We start from the raw sequence: 18,297 nt of genomic DNA, 5'->3' as shown, positions 1-18,297 counted from the left end.
TCCACCTCTTCATTGGAATCTTGATAGCTCTCATTAGTGGAATTGAAAGCAATGCCTACCTCCTTATTCTTCTTGTTTTTCTTTTCTTCATTTTCTTCCTTTTCCTTTACCATCAACTCATGAGTTAGAAGAGAACCAATCAGCTCATCGAGAGTGAGAGACTTTAGATTCTTAGCCTCAATGATCGTAGTCTTTTTCGATTGCCAAGGCTTTGGAAGTGAGTAGATCATCTTCATCACAAGCTTCTCATTAGGTATTACCTCTCCAAATCCCTTTAGACCGTTGACAATCAAGGAAAATCTATCCGTCATAGCTTTGATGTCTTCATCGGGTTTCATCTTGAAATTCTTGTAGCTATGGTTCAGAAGGCTTAACTTGGTTTCTGTCACTTCATTGGCTTATCCATTATTTCCTTGGAATTAGAACAAGAGGAGACTATTCCATATTCATCCGGGCCTAATGCATAAAAGAGGATGTGCATAGCCTTAGCATTGAGTTGGAACTTCTTCTTCTTTCCATCACTCCAATCATCCATCTCACCGAGTGGAGTGGAGTAACCCTTTATGATTGAGTTCCAAGCTCATAGATCATTTTCTTGAATGAAGAGCATCATCCTATTCTTCCAATAGGCGTAGTTTGCTCCATTGAAATACGATGGCTTGTTTACTGGTTGAGAATCTTCAAGGTATTATGAGCCGGAAGTAGAAATCATCTTCTTATCGATCTTAGAAATCATCTTCTTAACAAAGGAAAAGAAATGTAAACAAGAAAACCTCTCTAAAGTAGGCATTTACAAAGAATTAAAGCTCACAAGAACAAACTATTTACAAGAGAAAGTAAAATAGGAATGAAAAATTCTTCTCTTGTGTTTGATTGTTTCGATAAGTGTTCTAACCCTCCTTTAAGTGTCCTCAACTTGTATTTATATGTTGAAATGAGTTTGTGTTCGTTTCTAGCTATTGGGAGTGATTTGGAGCCACTGGGGATGTTTTCTCTGTAAAATAAAACTGCCAAATACAGAGGGTATCGGTCTCCTATCAGGAGTATCAGTACTACCTTTATTATTTTTAAATAAAACTAACCGTTACTAGCCGTTGGGCCTGATGGTATCGACACTAAGCCTATGGTATTGATACTACTATGTAAAGTAGTATCGATACCCCATTGGGTATCAATACCATTTTTGCATTCTAGAATTTGAGCAATGCTAGTAGTATCGATACTACCTTGTGAATATCAATACATCCCTTACCTTTCATATCAATACCCTATGAACAATATCAATATTGTTTATGAGGTATCGATACTATAAGAACAGTATCGATACTTCTTGTCTTGAAAAACATTTTATGCTCAATTCCAAGTTAAATGGACTTTGAATTATTTTTAAAAACTTTTAATAAATTTAATTCAACTCCAAAAACATTTTCCATAAATTGTTATATCAAAACATAGTTAAAAAAACTCCCCCTTTTTGATATAACAAAACATTTGAAAATTTGTTTTTGGCAAAACTCCCCCTTAATAAAATATTTAATGAAAAATGATACCAATTGTTGGAAAAAATATGAAAATGTTCAACTCCCCCTTTTTCTTTAAGAAATTGATTTTTTCAAGCCATACTTCTCCCTCTTTTTGTTATATAAAAATATTTCAACTTTAAAGTTCTAAAATAACATTGGAGAGTAAGTGATAAACTTGACATTAAAAACATTTGAAAAATCAAAGCTCCCCCTCAATGAGTGCATTCCGAACAAAAATTTGACTTTAAAAGCTTGACAATTAAACAAAATTGAATTTCAATAAAGAGTAACAAAAATGTTAGTAGCATATGAAATTCAATATATCCAAGTCTAAAATATTTTATGCAATACCAATTGTTGAAAATAAGTGCATATACATAAAGCCTTCCAAAAATTTTATGCATTTGAAAATTTTGATATCAATTGTTGGAGAGATATCATTTGCATTTTAAACCATATGCATAAATATTTAAATTTAGGACAAAAATTTTAAAAAAAAATAAAATCAAAACATTTTGAAAATTGATATCAATTGTTAGGAAGATATCATTTGCATTTAAAACCGATTTTGACCAAAATTCATTATGATTAACAAAAAATTATGAAAAATATTAAAAATTTAGAATGTTCATCATAACACATTTTTCAACATACATGAGATAGAAAACATGAAATCTTTTAAAATAAAAAACTTCTGCATGCATAAACTAAATGAGCAAACAATTATGCAAAATTAAAAAGCTTTTAAGCTTAGAGGTTCCCATTCCTTTTCGAGTGTGGCTAGAGCATTTGAATATCTTCACTTTCATCACCATTTCTCCCACACACCTACAAGAGACATTTAAGTGGATTTTGGTATCCAAATTTCTTTGGATCATTGGATGTTAGTTTCAATGCCCCTTGTTCCATTAGGAACCCATACTTGTCTAATTTTAAAACGTTCTCCTTTCTTCAAAGGACAAGTATGTTCCAAATGAGCCTGAAAATGACAATGTGAGCATTTTTTCCATTTTTAAACATAATGAGTTTTTTAGACATTAATTCTTTTTCTTTTGTTAAGCTCTCAAGCTTAACTTTGAAATCAAAATTTTCTTTTTCTATATCATTGATTTTTACTTTTGAAAGCTCTAAATCATTTTTCAAAATTCCATTTTGATTTTCAAAATCAACTTTTTCTTTCAAAACCAAATCATTTTCAACTTTAAGTTTTGAAATTAATTTGGAATTCATGGTCTCAAATTCCAAATAAAACTCATTATAAGCATCTTGTAACTCATCAAAAGAATGTGAAATTAATTCATTTGAGTTAGAAGATATCATTGAATCTTATTGGATGGCCATGAGACATAGGTTGGCTACTTCATCTTCATCAATCCAGGCTACCATAAATGTCTTTTTCTTGATTGAACCCTTTTTCTTTAGGAGAGGACAATCATAGTTGACATGCCCCTTTCTTTGACAATTGAAGCACACCGAGGAACTCTTCTTCTTGCTTGATACATGCTTCACTTCCTTAGAAGTCATGAATCCCTTGAATCGTTTGAAGAGCTTGACCATCTATTCTTCTTCATCATCGTATTAATCCACCTCTTCATCTGAATCTTGATAGCTCTCATTAGTGGATTTAAAGGCAATGCCTACCTCCTTATTCTTCTTGTTTTGCTTCTATTCATCTTCTTTCTCTTTCTTCACCATCAACTCATGAGTGAGAAGAGAACCAATCAGCTCATCGAGAGTGAGAGACTTTAGATTATTAGCCTCAATGATCATCGTCTTCTTCGATTTCCAAGGCTTTGGAAGAGAGTATATCATCTTCCTCACAAGCTTCTCATTAGGGATTACCTCTCCAAATCCCTTTTAGATCGTTAACAATCACGAAAAATCTATCATTCATATCTTTGATGTCTTTACCATGAAATTCTCTTATCTATGGTTGAGAAGTCTTATCTTGGTTTCCCTCACTTCATCGGTTCCTTCATGAGTGACTTGGAGCTTATCTCATATTTCCTTGGTATTAGAGCAAGAGGAGACTATTCCATATTCATTTGAGCCTAATGCATAAAAGAGGTGTGCATAGCCTTACCATTGAGTTGGAACTTCTTCTTCTCTCCATCACTCCAAGCATCATTCTCACCAGGTGGAGTGGAGTAACCATTCATGATTGAATTCCAAGCTCCTAGATCATTTGCATGAATAAAGAGCATCATCCTATTATTCCAATAGGCGTAGTTTACTCCATTGAAATACGTTGACTTGTTTACCAGTTGAGAATCTTCAAGGTAGTATTAGTCGGAAGTCGAAACCATCTTCTTGTCGGTTGCTTTGAGAATTGGTAAAGCTTCTTCTAAGATCGTTTACAGATTGTTAAACCTTTTAATGAGTCAAGCTCTGAAACCAATTATTGGGATTTTCGAAGCTCATTTTGATCAACCGAAAATTGCACAAGGGGGTGAATTGACAAAAACTTGTTTAGGGAGTAAGGAGAATAAAATATAGAGAAATAGACACAACGATTTATAGTGGTTCGACTTCACAATTAAGTCTACCTCTACTACCTTAGCTTCTCACCAAGAATTTTCTAACAAATTCACTAATTTGTTCTTTCATTTTCAAGGATAAAGAGATAATCTTTACACTCCCAAGTTTTTCACTTCGCTAAACTAGAACCAATCCTCTTTACACAAAGGAAAAGAAATGTAAACAAGAAAACATCTCTAAGGTAGGTGTTTACAAAGAATTAAAGCTCACAAGAACAAAATATTTACAAAAGAAAGTAAAATAGGAATGAAAAACTCTTCTATTGTGTTTGATTGCTTGGATACGTGTTCAAACCCTTCTTCAAGTGTCCTCAACTTGTATTTATATGTTGGAATGAGTTTGTGGTCGTTTCTAGCCGTTGGGAGTGATTTGGAGCCGTTGGGTATCGGTACCATTTTTGCATTATGGAATTTGAGCAATGCTAGTAGTATCGATACTACCTAGTGAGTATCGATATTTCCCTTACCTTTTGTATTGGTGCCATATGAACAATATCTATACTGTTCATGAGGTATCGATACTATAAGAACAGTATCGGTACTTCTTGTCCAGAAAAACATTTTGTGCTTAATTCCAAGTTAAATGGACTTTGAATTATTTTTGAAAACTTTGAATAAATTCAATTCAAGTCCAAAAACATTTTTGCCATAAATTGTTATATCAAAACATAGTTCAACACACCCGAACTCAACACAACCCAAAAATATTTATATCCTACATTCGACTTGATCCGACCCGAAAAATATATATCCTCTACCCGACCCGGTATAAATTAAAGATTTAATTAAAATAATAATAAAATTTTAAAGGAAATTACATTATTATCCTCACGTTGATTCGGGTCAGAGTTTTTTCACCCTTCACCCGAACATGACCTAACTTCACCCTTTAAAAAAGCTGACTCGAACCCAATTTTTTTTAAAAAAAATAGACCTAGTTAGATCGGATTGGGTTAGATCCCGTCAGATGTGGGTGAAATTGTTATCCCTACTCCTAGTTGTATCATGTTATACTTGATCATGAAACCCATTGTCCATCATGAAAACCTTCTAAATTGATGACCGCTCATAAAACGACCCCTTTTGTTCACGTGATGCAAGAGAAAAACAAAAACAAAAGGGAAACAAGTTAATACGTATAATATAACAAAATAGCAAGAAAGTAAATAAGTTAATGTAGAATATAAATATGGATGCAAATACAACAAATGTATTGATTTTGAAATAATTTTCATAAAACAACTTTCAAAGAACACATGATATCTCAATGCACTGAGGCAGACTGAAACTACAAATAGCTTGACTTCCTAAATTCTTCGATCAAATGGTAAGATGACACTCCTCTTTTGTCTCTGGCATGATCCATGATTTTAATGTTTCATCTTCTTTTCCCAAGAAATACATTTGTTGAATAATTATATGCAACTAGCATCATTCATTGTCTCATACTAGCTTCGATACGATTCTCAACTAGTTGGAGTTGCTTCATCATTCAAATCTCAACATTAATGGCTTCAAATATCCTCTTTTCCATTATTTCCTTTTGGCTAGTTGTATCAGAATCATAGTAGAATCTTTAGAAAGCTTATTTTACTGCATCAATTGAGCTTTATTTCTTCAATGTGAATCTATCTCAGATTGTACTTTGACTTGATGTATTTTCCTTAGTCGCCTTCTAGAGTGTCTTTCTGGACCATTGTCGCACATTTCTAATTCTGTCTACCTCTTCGAGTGACATTGTTGTATTGAAAGCCTTGTAATGTGACTATTAACTCGGGAATTAATACCTTCTATGATATGTCATGTATGAAGCATGTGTTAATTTCAAAAGAATTATCTTAAAACAACTTTCAAAGAACACACAACGTCTCAATACGTCAGGCAGATAGAAATTAATTCGATCTACCCTTCATGTGACGTTGTCATATTGAAAGCCCTCTAATTTTAATAATTAACTCATGAACTAACGTCATGTTTATGCACAAATAAAGCAAGAAAAATAGACAAAGCAAGGAGAAGAGGTTAGTAAAACTAAAATAGAGAAAGCAAGTATAACGATAATCATATACAACTTATAAATGAAACAGTAAATAGATAATGTGACTTAGCACACAGAGGAAATTAAAACTCTAACCGCATACGTTCTAGTTCTCTTAAGGTTTACACATCGCAGAATTAGAATTTAAATTTTGATATTTATAAATGAAAAAAACTAAATTGGGAGGGTCGTCTTTGCTCCTTCACTACTTAATCTAAATTAAAACTAAAGTCGTTTTTACGGGTCTCACCCGCTGATGGATTTGAAAGACTTAATTGTTTATATCGTGCATGCTTCTATTTGATAGATTTTGTATGGTTTATATGTATATATTTCTTTTAACAAGTTATATACTATTTTCTTGGGTACATAAAGATATACCATTTTTTTTAGAAAAAGGAAAACCCAAGTGACGAGGAACAGTCTGGAAGCCTCAAAGATTATTATTGAGAAGTAGGCGACGGACTCTTTTTTTTTTTCTTCATTTTAAGGTATTAAACAACGAAATACTATTAGGGGGCGTTTAGATGGGGTAATGTGGGATTCCTATGGGAATGGAATCCACATTCCTCCGTTTGGTTAGTCGGGAATCTCATTCCCGATAATGTAAGATTACAAAATAGTAGATTTTTTGGGTATATTACCGGGGATATCATTACTTCCCTTTCCTTAGGTATTGTTGGATTACCGGCGTTTTGAACTAAAATGCCCTTAATTTTTTTTTCAAAAATATTTTTCTTCTGTCATTGAATAATAAAAATTCTACGAATGTTAAATTACAAATTTATCCTTAAACTATTTTAGATTTACAAAAAAAGTCTATAACTAAAATTTTATATGAAGTTCAGGAGTTAAAATAAAATTTTACCCTTTCATTAAACCTTTTCATATTTTTAATTTTGTAAAAAAAATTATATAAATTTTATGAATTTAAATTTTTAAAGAAAATATATAAATATTTTCCAACTTGTTAAGAAAATAAATATATAATAAGGACAATTTGGTCAAATATACATTCCAATAATATTTTATTCCTTTAACCAAACACGACACGGTAATCTTACATTCTTACTAAACCAACCAAACACAAAATATAACATTCTCAGTAATCCTATTTCCTGGTAATCTTACATTCCCACTGATAATCTTATTCCTTGGTAATCTTACATTCACACTGGTAATCTTACATTCCCACTGGTAATCTTACATTCTCACTGGTAATCTTACATTCTCACTGGTAATCTTATATTCCGTGAATCAAACGCACGCTTTGGTATCTTCTGTTGCATGTCACCATTGCCGGACCCATCAAAATGCTGTTTTGATTCCCGCGGCCCTACCCCCTTGAAATTTCATCAGAGATCTGCAAACCTTTTAAAGTTGTCAAATATATATTCACTGAATTAATAATTATTAGGCAAATAAAGTTATCTTGACACTACACAAATCATTTTTGGTTAATGAATTAATAATTATTAGGCAAATAAAATTATCTTGACACTGCACAAATCATTTAAGGTTAATGAATTCACCAATCATTTATCGTTATTGAATTCACATAAATCACTTATGGTTAATGAATTCACCAATCTACCAATCATTTATCGTTATTGAATTCACATAAACCACTTATAGTTCTTCTGTTAGTTTTTGCTGGACATTCTCCTTAACGTTGCATGTATCTACAGAACATCGATATTCTTGTCCTTACTCCTTCATTGGTTCAGTTTATGCAAGTGTGTTTCTCCATGGATTAGGGATAGTCTTCGATCAAGCTCTGGTTGCGGGCGCTATTACGTGTGTTGTTTTGGTTCGTTACGTTGGTCATGCTGTCGGTGTATTTTTATAGTTTGTTTGTGTTGAATTTCTTGTAATGGTTTTGGGGTGTTGTAGGGCTGGAGTATGGTATGTGTGATGTTACAACTTTGTGTTTACTGATTCCTACCACCTCAAGTCACACTCTTTTTCCTCCATTTAGGATTAGGGAGATTTTTTAATGAGGTCCTTGAGATGGTGTACTTTGTAATTGTTCTTAATACAAAATACCCTCTTTCAAAATAAAAAATAAAATAAAAAATAAAAGGCAGTTCATATTTCTTAGTTTTTTCTCCTCTAATATATATTCATGTATGCAGCCTGGAATAGAGGCAGACGTGAAGAAACATAATCTGTATTTTTAAGACGTGTTTTAAACAAGATGAAAAGATGGACCAAATTGAACCCAAAAATTAAAAGTACAGAATCTGATCAGTGCCATCAGTAGAACAAAGTAAACATTTCTAGTTGTTTAAAGGGTACCTTTGGAATGTCGGAACATGCGAACAATGTTTTTGGTTTTCACATCCCAAACTCGAATCATGCCATCCTCTGATCCTGTTAGTAGCAAATTTCCTTCTGCACTATATGCCAAGCAAGTAACAGGCTTACTGTCCAAAAATAAGATTGTAAAACTGTTAGAAAAAGGGTAAGACATAAGAGGTAACATGAAACCTTTTAAATTTTAGAACAGGACACGCAATATTAACTATCATTCACCAGTCACCATAATTTTTCCTTTATTACATTTGTTTTGGATGCATAACTATCCTAAGTATATCTATAGAATCCACCTTCAACCTAAGGGATTAGTTTTTGGACTTGATGTTATGCCATCAAACGATGAGTTGGTTTCAATAGCTAAGAGCACAGGCCACACCTCTTTAAGGACTAAAAGAAAGTATAAAGGATATGATGGCAACCAACATAGAATATCCTTCCAGAATTAATTGAGAATACTGTAAAGACGAGTAAAACAAAAACAACAAAAATGATTGAACATAACAAAATAACACCTTTGATCAATCAGCAAACCGATAATGTGCAATCCATAATTGTTGCTTGGGGAACTTTCAGCATTAAGTGCGGTGATAAGTGTTCAGAATCGTTAATATTTCGTTATTTCTTCGATCTTATGGATTTATTGTTGCTGACTTGGTTGTGTTATGCTTATTTTCGTGCATGTCCTTACTTTCCAGAATTAGTGATAAAAAGGGTGCATTTTGCATTTTTTTTATTATTTGGTCATGGCTGGAGACATGGGCACGACACGGTCTGACGTGACAGTTTCTAGAAGGTCTAGTCAACGGCGGTTTTTAGTAGATCTACTCAGCGCGCCTTCTGTAAGATGGACGAGCAGAGTTGCATTAGGAGACTTGTTTAAAGTTTGAATTTAGGAAAAAAATAATTATCTTTAAGATTATTTTATTTTAATTTCTTTGTTTATCCTTAGGCTTTGAGAGGTTATAAATACCCTCTTGGATAAGCCTAAACACACATTTCAGATTACAATTTTCATCTTCTTTCTAGTTTTATTAAAGTTTTTTTCTTTTATTTTACTTTTCAAGTTTTTAGGTTTTTACTTTTATTTTCAACTTCTTTTTAAATATGCTAAGTATGGCTTTTGTTATGCTTGGCTAAATTTTTCATAAGCCGGGAGCTGAAGCGATGACTCAATTCCAACGGGAGAATTGAAACATGCCCTTAATATCTTCGGAATAACTCTCTCAATCTCTGCGCTTATTTTTCATAATCAAAATAGTTTTTTTTCAAAATCAAAGATAGACTTTGGTCTAGATTGTTGTTGTGATTAACGTGTGGGAGGAATATTCGGCTTATAGAAAGCACATTCGACTTCCTAGGAACACACTTGGCGAGATAGCTTCACCAAGAGGAAATTGAGATCGGAATTGACGGTTATAGAAGCAACAATCCGAGTCGATCGCCATGAACTTAAACGGTGATTGATCTACGACAATTGATGTTGATTAGATCAATTCCCGAAGCCGAAATCAAAGATTGTCTTGGGTATTCAGTATACAAAATAGAGTCACGGGGATTGCCCTTATAGACAAAGTAACTGACGTGAATCCCGAAGGGAAAATCTAATTCGATGATCTAAAGAAAATTGAGTCAAAACGAAGCTTGAGGCTGTTTTTATCACATTCATTTTCAACGTTTTTCTTTATTCTTATTTTAAAGCACTTTTTACTATTTAATATATTTTTACCAAACCACCCATTTCACTACTCATCTCCTGGTAAAATCATTCAAACAGAAATTTATAATTTTCTAAGTCCCTGTGGAATCGACCCTTACTTCTCTATACTACGTATTTCCTTTATTTATTAATTAAGAAGAAGGATTTTTATTTGACATCAAAACGACAGTTGTCATGTAGCAATATAAATTTTACCATCTCGGCCGCCAGCATAGAAAACATGTTCACCAGGGTCTATAGCAATTGCACCAATGATGGAAGGAAACACAATATTTCTGAATAATCTTCCCTTGAATAAGCTCCATACCTATTAGCAATGCACATTAAATCAGGAACCCTTTGAAAAGGATCCAGTAGAACATACAACTAATGCCATATACTAGCACAAAAGATTGCAGCACAAATACATTACGAGTTACAACCATGATTAATATTCAATTCAAGCTAAGAAAATGCTTTAACATATAGCTCAGACCAATAATCTCATTATCAGAAAGTATCATTTGATAAAGGGAGCACTCCTTAGTTTCAAGGTTCAGTCCAAAAAACAATTTACTGATAAAAATAGTATAATAGAACAGATAGATAGGGTGATGCAAAAACTTGCTTCCCTCTTTTCAGTCTAATGCATAGTCCAGAATAACACTCTAATAACCACTCTGCTAACGCAAAACATGCATTTGGGTTTTCAACCAAAAGCAGAACAAACCTTACACGTGCGGTCCTCAGAAGCCGACACAATAATTGCATTCCCTCCACCATATCCCATAACAATATCCGTTACTCGCAGGGTATGTTCAGTAAAACTATACTCATAAAGATGACTCGCCTGCTGTTTTCTAATATCATCAAAGATCCTAATTTACAATAAACATCAAAAGCACAAACTATTCACAATTAGTAGCCACAATAATCAAATAAGATATGCAAACATAATTGATAACAGGAGTACGGATCAGAACAAGGAATATGTACATGAAAAGCGACCAAACTCTAACACATCCATCCTCTGACCCAGAAATGAGGAGTGAATCATCCTCGGAGAAAACTAAGCATGTAACTGCCCTATAATGAGCGTGCCATTTCTTTAATAATCTACCCGTAGCAACCTAAATAGTGAAACAAAAACACATTCGAAAAGATTTTGTTTGGTTTGGGAAGGCAATGTGATTTTGCTTGGTTTTGTCTTATCTTTTTCTGACTTTCATCATCTAGACGTCCATGAGCATTTTTGAAATGTCCCCATATTCTGGTGTGGTCTTCAAATAGGATGTGGAGAAAATTGCGCAACTAGTACAATTTCATTGTTATACTTCTTGGAGAGCACTTATTTTTCAGTTCATCTAAATCTTCAATTTTTTTCAAGTTTTATAAACTCGTTAAGTAGAGACAATGCAGAAATATCGATCTAAAAATAGAATTCATGGGTTCTTTTGTGTAGTCAACTATAACAGATGTTTTTTTAACTCTCTTAGTCCACATTCCATCGAAACTCATTCTCAATTCAAACTTTAGGTCTTACCACATTCTTTAAATTATACTTCATTAAATTTAATTTTATTATATTTGTTTCGATTTTACTGAGAGATTAATCTAGACACAAAGTCATTAGTGTCATGATTTGAATACAATCATATTCATGAAGTTAGATCTCTCGACATGGCTCATTACTTTATCGGAATACCTCTAATTAGATGATTCAAATGTCACAAAATCTTTGACTTGACAACTTGAACATAACTCACTTCATGAAGCTTGGACTTACCTCCATAGTTGCTTTGGACATTACCTCCGAAGATTATCAGCTTACTACTTTCAGTGGAGTGCCCCTAGCAATATTAAAATTAGCTTGCATTAGTATCACATTTTTTCTTGAGCTTTAGATTTCAAGATTTCTTAACCTCGTCAAGAAGAATATGTTATAGTCTGAGTGTCATTGAAGGTAAAAAAAATTCATCTCCAGAGCTCAATTTCTAAGCAACCATTCCATTTGTGAAAATTGTATATCGTCACCAAACATCCTCAATAGATAAGCAAACTAATTTGTCTTGCAAATGCTATGCATCAAAGATACGCATCTGGTCAGCTTCCATACTTACCTAAGCATTTGATGGCTTCATTGTATGAGGAAAATATCACCATCGTTTCTTTGGGTGAAAGGTATAAGCATGATTATGCTTCAATAAATATTAGTTTTTAGGGATTTTGATCTCGTCATATGTCAAAAGGCAATAATCTCATTTCTCAAATGTGCATTTCATTATATTTGATATTCACTGAATTTAAAGAATGCTCCATTGCTCATAGTCAAAGAAATGAAATTTATTTAATGATAAAAAACTTTCAAGAAAAAACAAATTGAAACAAGACATTATTCTTTCGGTAGCATAACTCTATGGCGAGTTGGTGATGATCTCTTCTTTGTCTCATCACAAGATGCCCCACTCAATTTTTACCTCATTTGTCAATTAAGGGTCGTGTTTGCACAAGACATTGTCTGTGTTGGATGCTGGCAAAGAGTTATTTCCCCCTTTTTGGCCTCTTCCATACTTTTTAATATGTGGCCCTCCGTGCGATTAATCTTCAACACATGATCATGGAGGGCTAACTCTTGGACTCAAATTTTATAACTCCATGATCCAAAAGGTTCTAAAATTGACGTTTAAAGTTATACATTTCTAAATGGAGTGTCATTGAATTCCAACATGATACTCGTAGTGGGAGTTTTCATTATACCATTTTCAATACAGGGGAGGCGATTATTTGACAAGTTTTAGCATAATCATACGTTCTTTAAGCAATAAAAAATATACCTCAATATGATTAGGGAATAGGATCGAACTGTGGATTTTTTTATTCCAACTTTTCCTTGTCATTAACAGTGTCCTTGTGAGAATCTATCAAAACATCATCTTGTGGTAAATGAGGCTTTGAGGATTGATTTTTCAGTGTCAAATCCTGGTTAGCGTGTTGTAAAGGACTAAGGGATTGGTTTAAGAAGGTCTGGTCCTCTTTCTTTTATACATGTTCGGGTTTCTTTCCCAATGTTGAGCTTTAAGGGAACACATGTTTTCCATTTTTGAAGCATAGTAATCCATCTGCAAGAACCATTTGCCTTATGATCCCACAAATATTAAGAGTGTGACTGAAATCACTGGAATTGTATCTGCAAGAATTTTTGATATCCTGCTAATCTGGTCGTAAATAACTGTTAGACCTTTGCGAGATTGGCGTTAGAAGGTGATTCCATAAGAGATGGGGTAACAAGTCAGAATATGAGCCCAAGGTTGGGATAATTTGTATCTTCTAATTCTTAGCCCTCTTGGCTGGGATGTTTTGGTCTGATTTTGAATTTTGTCTGGGATGTTTTGGTCATTAATGATTTCATGAAAATTTAACAATGCCTCATGAACTATCAAGATAGGATTCTGAATTACTCTCACATCCTTCTCCTCCTTTATCAGATTCTTTCCCTGGATCTGCGTAGCCATAATGCTCATCTTAGAGATTTCCCCATCGGTTCATCTTGGAAACTCTTCAATTGATTGCTTATTCTTTCTAGAGTTCTTGCCAAATATTCTTGAAGCCTTTATATTTTATTGATGTATGATATTATCTCGTTTATAAGATCCATGTGATTTTCAGAAATAAAAGCTTTCACGAATTATTCACAACATTATCATAATAAATGCATCTAAAATGATTAATGTGATTCATAAATTAACATACAAGATGCAAAAGGTGAGGCGTTTCTCCCAAAAGTGCGTTTGATAATAAATAACCTTCAATGGGACAAAAGTTTTATTACAACAAAACCAAAAACACTTTAAAGGCACACTTGAGCTAAGTCTTCGAAGCTCTAGATAACTTCTAGCAAGTTGACAAGTCTCCATGCTTCATTGGTGATGAGCCCTCATGTGAACCTAATATGAAAACTCCCAAATGTCTTAATTTCTAGCCTTCATTTTTTGTTTGGTCCATTCCCATCGAAATCATCGTTGTTGCCCCCTATCATAGAAACTATCTGAAAGTTTGCTCGCTTTCTTCTTGTATCATTCTATGACGCTCTACGCTTTTCAGGAATCCAAGTTTAATAAGATTCTTTAATCTCATCATCTTTTGTTTGACTTGATATATTCTTGCAATCTTTGTCAGGCTTGAAATGAACTCGACCTGTCTAGATTGTATTGCAAAAAAAAAAAAAAGTCATGTGTTATTCGACAGTGGACATCATGTCTTTAGTTTTACCAAGTATTTCATAACCATGCTAATGCTCATATTAGTTTTTTCGTCCTTTTAGGTTTCGATGATTAAAAAGATAATTTTTATGATGATTTATGATAGCTTTCATTGAGATGTTGATTTTAGAGCTATTAATTTTTTTTTGGATCTAATAAAAGAACTAAATTTATTTCAATGATTTGGGGGTTTATTGTGATAAATTAGATGTTAATGATAAGGTTATTATTTTGTTAAATCATTTTTTCAATCGGAAATAAATTTAGTTTGATGTTTTTGGAAATCTGGGAATCACCTTTGTTGATACTGATTTTGGATGGTTCGTTGATGTTGACAATTTGTTTAAGTTCCTTTTTATCAGTTCTAGGTTGAAGGAAATTGTGTTGAGGTTTTGGAAGGGTTCGAGTTCAAAAACGTTAAGATTTTTGGTAGTTTCGATGTTCTTCGCTCTGTTTTCGTAACAAAGTTTTTGCTCTGTTTTGGGTACTTTGATAATATTCTTTTGTGGTTTATAATGTTTTCTTTGGGTCTATGATGGATTAAAATTGGTGCACTAATGTTTGGTGATGTTTTAGCGTGAGTTTGGATTGATTTCGAGTGGTAAACGCGGTTTAGTTGAATGGTTGTCCATTCACTTGTGATGAACGTGTTCAATGTTGAATTAAAGTTTTGTATGTGTGAATTTTAAATCTAAGGTTCTAAATTGATTTACTTGCTGTTGGTAATTGATGTTATGAATTTATGATGTGTTAATTAAAGTAAGAGATCATAGTAAGCATGTATATCATGATATGATTTGTAAGGCATCGAAATAACATGATTAATGCAGGCATGTTTATTATGATAAGTTGATTAGAAGTTATGGTATATTTGAAGCAAGTGATTATTATAACATGCATATGGTGATATGATGATTATGAACTGTGATTTGTTGGAAGTATATAAATATTGTAAGCATGTGTGTTAAAGTGCGTTGATTGTGTGTTATGGGGTACTCAAGGTATGCGATCATTATGGATATGTGTAAATCAATGACATGTGGATTATGGATTGTGATGTGATGAGATTATGTGAACTTTGTAAGTATATGTGTGTAACATGATATGATGATTGATATTGAGATATGAAACATGTGTTATATGTGGATATACTAGTTACTAATTGATGCATAACAACTTTTGGAAACAAATATGAATAATATGGGAAATATGTATATGCGTTGTGATGAGTAGAGATTTTCTACTATCCATAGATGAGAAAGGATATATTGCTATATACTTTGAGGTTGATCTTGACAACCAACGTTATGGTTTTGAATTATACCAAAAGATATATGTATTTGGCGTTGTGCATCAAATATTAACTATCTTGGATGAATTTGGATTAATTGACAATTGTTCTTAATTGGACCTTTGGATATGAAAGGCATGCATTGGAAAAAGTACTCTACTATTTTTGTTATGTATTATTGGGAATATATGGAGCCTAGCTCTAAATATTGTGGTTTTGGACCTAAGTGCGTCTTCAAATAAAAGGGAGTTGTATGGAGTCTATTTATCCAATGTTCATGTTGTATTATGAGGAATGCCAATGGTCCTGAATGGAAGAAAATGTATGTTGTGTGTGGACAATGCAAGCAAGGTAATTGTGCACAAATGTATGTGATTTACAGCAATAAATATGTTATAATTACGGATGTTTATATTTTGTAGTTTGTGTGGGATTATGGTGCATTGAATGAGCATTGAAGCATGACATTATGGTATGAGCATTGAAGCATGACATTATGGTATGATCATTGAGGTAAAAATAAGTGAGGTTCCATGGCATATAGTTTCCTTTAGCCTTGACATGTGATTCATACTTGAATGTTTAGTCATTCACTGAGCTTTATAGCTCATACTCGTTTAACATTTTTCAATTATTGCTTGTTGACTTGGAAACTTGTGAGGCAAGGGACTTGGTGGCGATCAAAGCAAGGAGGCATTTGTAAAGTTATTTTGAACCTTGATTTTGTTTTGAGGCAATATGGGATCCTTAATTAGGATATGTGTTAACTTGTACATTTTCTACTTGTTATTGCATAAGTGACCTCTAATAACCTATGTTGAACTTTGATTATTGTATAAATGATGAAATGATGAATGTTGGTCTTAGAATATATGTTATGAAATATGTTAATGTATGTCTTGAGTGACCAAAAGATGATATATGCCATTAAAAAGTGTTTTGACCATTTAGATAAGTGACATTAAGTGAACATAACATGTTAGGCCCTTACTATGGATGAAATGATCAATAATGCATAAAATGGTTAGGTGAATTGTGTTTATGTTGACTTGTTATGTAAATGTTGACTTATTATGCTAAATTCTTGTATGATATGTTAAATTGTGTAATGAAGCATGCTACATATGTGTTTTGACATGTTCTAAGTGGTTTAAGTGTGCTAAGCATGTTCATAGACCATAGGATTGATTGCATAGAAGTTTGGCAGCTTATTCTTGCATGCTCATATGAATTTTGTGTATTTTCCAGAAAAAGGATCGATTCTTTTTGAAAAAAAGATCAATCATTTCAAAAGGGATCCATCATTTTTAAATGTTTAGCTATTGTTTTGAAAATGATAGATCCCTGTGAAAAGGATTAATCCCTTCATTTTTTGCTTGAAACAAATAGGTAAAATTTCATTCATTGAAGACCTAAATTATTTTCTAAATCCTTGGATGGTCCCTAAACTTTAAAATATATTTAATTTGGTTCAAAACTTGATTTCTTAATTAAAGATTGGTTTTAAGTCGGATTTGGTTTAAATTTCTTATATGACTCTACAATATCACTAATTTCATAATGGAACCTCCAATTTCATTTTATTGCTTAATTTTCATATTTTGAAAGGTTTACATTTTAGTCCCTAAATTTATGCATGTTCAATTGGGTGCCTATTTGACTTCTGATTTCTGTGAAAGTTTAACTGTCATTAATTCATAATTGGTAAAAATCAATAAACTAGTTAATCATAGAAAATTATGTCATTTTCTCATGGATTTTATGAAAAGCGTATTTTCCCTTGTATAGTTATGATGTGAATTAAGTCAATCTAGAAGCACAATTATGTTGCGATTAATTACATATGTCGTATGTTATGTTTCATTGTATGATAAACATGATGGGTTTTTAAATGTTCTTTTTTTCCGCTTAGTTTGCATAATTAGATTTTTTTTTGTCTGATTCGCTTTGGAATCTAATGTACACTTCAGTATCCCGGGTTATTATTCGTGGTGGGGTGTTACAAAAAAAAAGGCAGATAAATAAATCGTGTTGTGATAAAAATCACTGCCTTGAAAATGATTTCACCTTGATGTGTGTAATTGTATCGGTAGGCGATCATCCCCCAAGGTTAACATGGTAGCTCCGAATAATCATACACCCAAAGATCAAAGTGGATAATGATGGAATTGCTGTTCTCACTAAAAGAATAGTGTAGAGAAAATTTGAGAGATTTTAGTAAAAAAAAAATGTTGTTGCTTGAGATGAATAAGAATTCTGAAAACCCAATCTATTTATAGGCTTTATTATAGGGTTAAAACATCAAATAGAATCACTCAAAATTATTGATTTATTTTTTGAAAATAACAGAGGATTAATTGATGCAATTAGTCTAATCTAGTTGGTTGAACCTGAACTCAAAACTGTCCATGTTTGTTAAAAAAAATAGCTATTAAGATAGATTTTATGTCAGTAGTTAAACAACTAAAATTAAGCCTCTTTAATTAATTGGCTACTAAAACTGGGAATTAATATGTTGTCTGCTACATTGAAGGGTTGAATCCAACCTAAAAAATTGTCAAAACTCATCCCGTGGAAAACCATCAGTTCAAATAACAGAAATAATTAATTCTGATTTTATTATAATTAATGGAT

General features: G+C 32.6%; 1 protein-coding gene across 1 annotated transcript; it reads right to left on the bottom strand.

Annotated features, from left to right (window-relative positions):
• Positions 1–8,385: 8,385 nt before the first annotated feature.
• On the bottom strand, positions 8,386–11,905 carry LOC120155587 (protein ROOT INITIATION DEFECTIVE 3-like). Its single transcript, XM_039167110.1, has 6 exons — positions 11,900–11,905; positions 11,110–11,243; positions 10,844–10,991; positions 10,321–10,441; positions 8,930–9,008; positions 8,386–8,524 (listed from the first exon to the last, which is right to left on the bottom strand). The coding sequence occupies exons 1-6, from the start codon at positions 11,903–11,905 to the stop codon at positions 8,386–8,388; spliced, it is 627 nt and encodes a 208-aa protein (XP_039023041.1).
• Positions 11,906–18,297: the final 6,392 nt, after the last annotated feature.

The sequence above is a fragment of the Hibiscus syriacus genome, unplaced genomic scaffold (assembly GCF_006381635.1).
Source record: "Hibiscus syriacus cultivar Baekdansim isolate YM2019G1 unplaced genomic scaffold, ASM638163v2 tig00111198_pilon, whole genome shotgun sequence".
Taxonomy (NCBI): domain Eukaryota; kingdom Viridiplantae; phylum Streptophyta; class Magnoliopsida; order Malvales; family Malvaceae; genus Hibiscus; species Hibiscus syriacus.
Note: the sequence above shows the minus strand (reverse complement) of the source record. Positions and strands in the feature narration are given on the sequence as shown.

Coding starts and splice junctions, on each gene's coding strand:
- LOC120155587 (XM_039167110.1), bottom strand. Junction 10,992..11,109: donor AGAGTTTGGTCGCTTTTCAT/GTACATATTCCT, acceptor ATTGTAAATTAG/GATCTTTGATGATATTAGAA. Junction 10,442..10,843: donor CTGAGGACCGCACGTGTAAG/GTTTGTTCTGCT, acceptor CATTGCTAATAG/GTATGGAGCTTATTCAAGGG.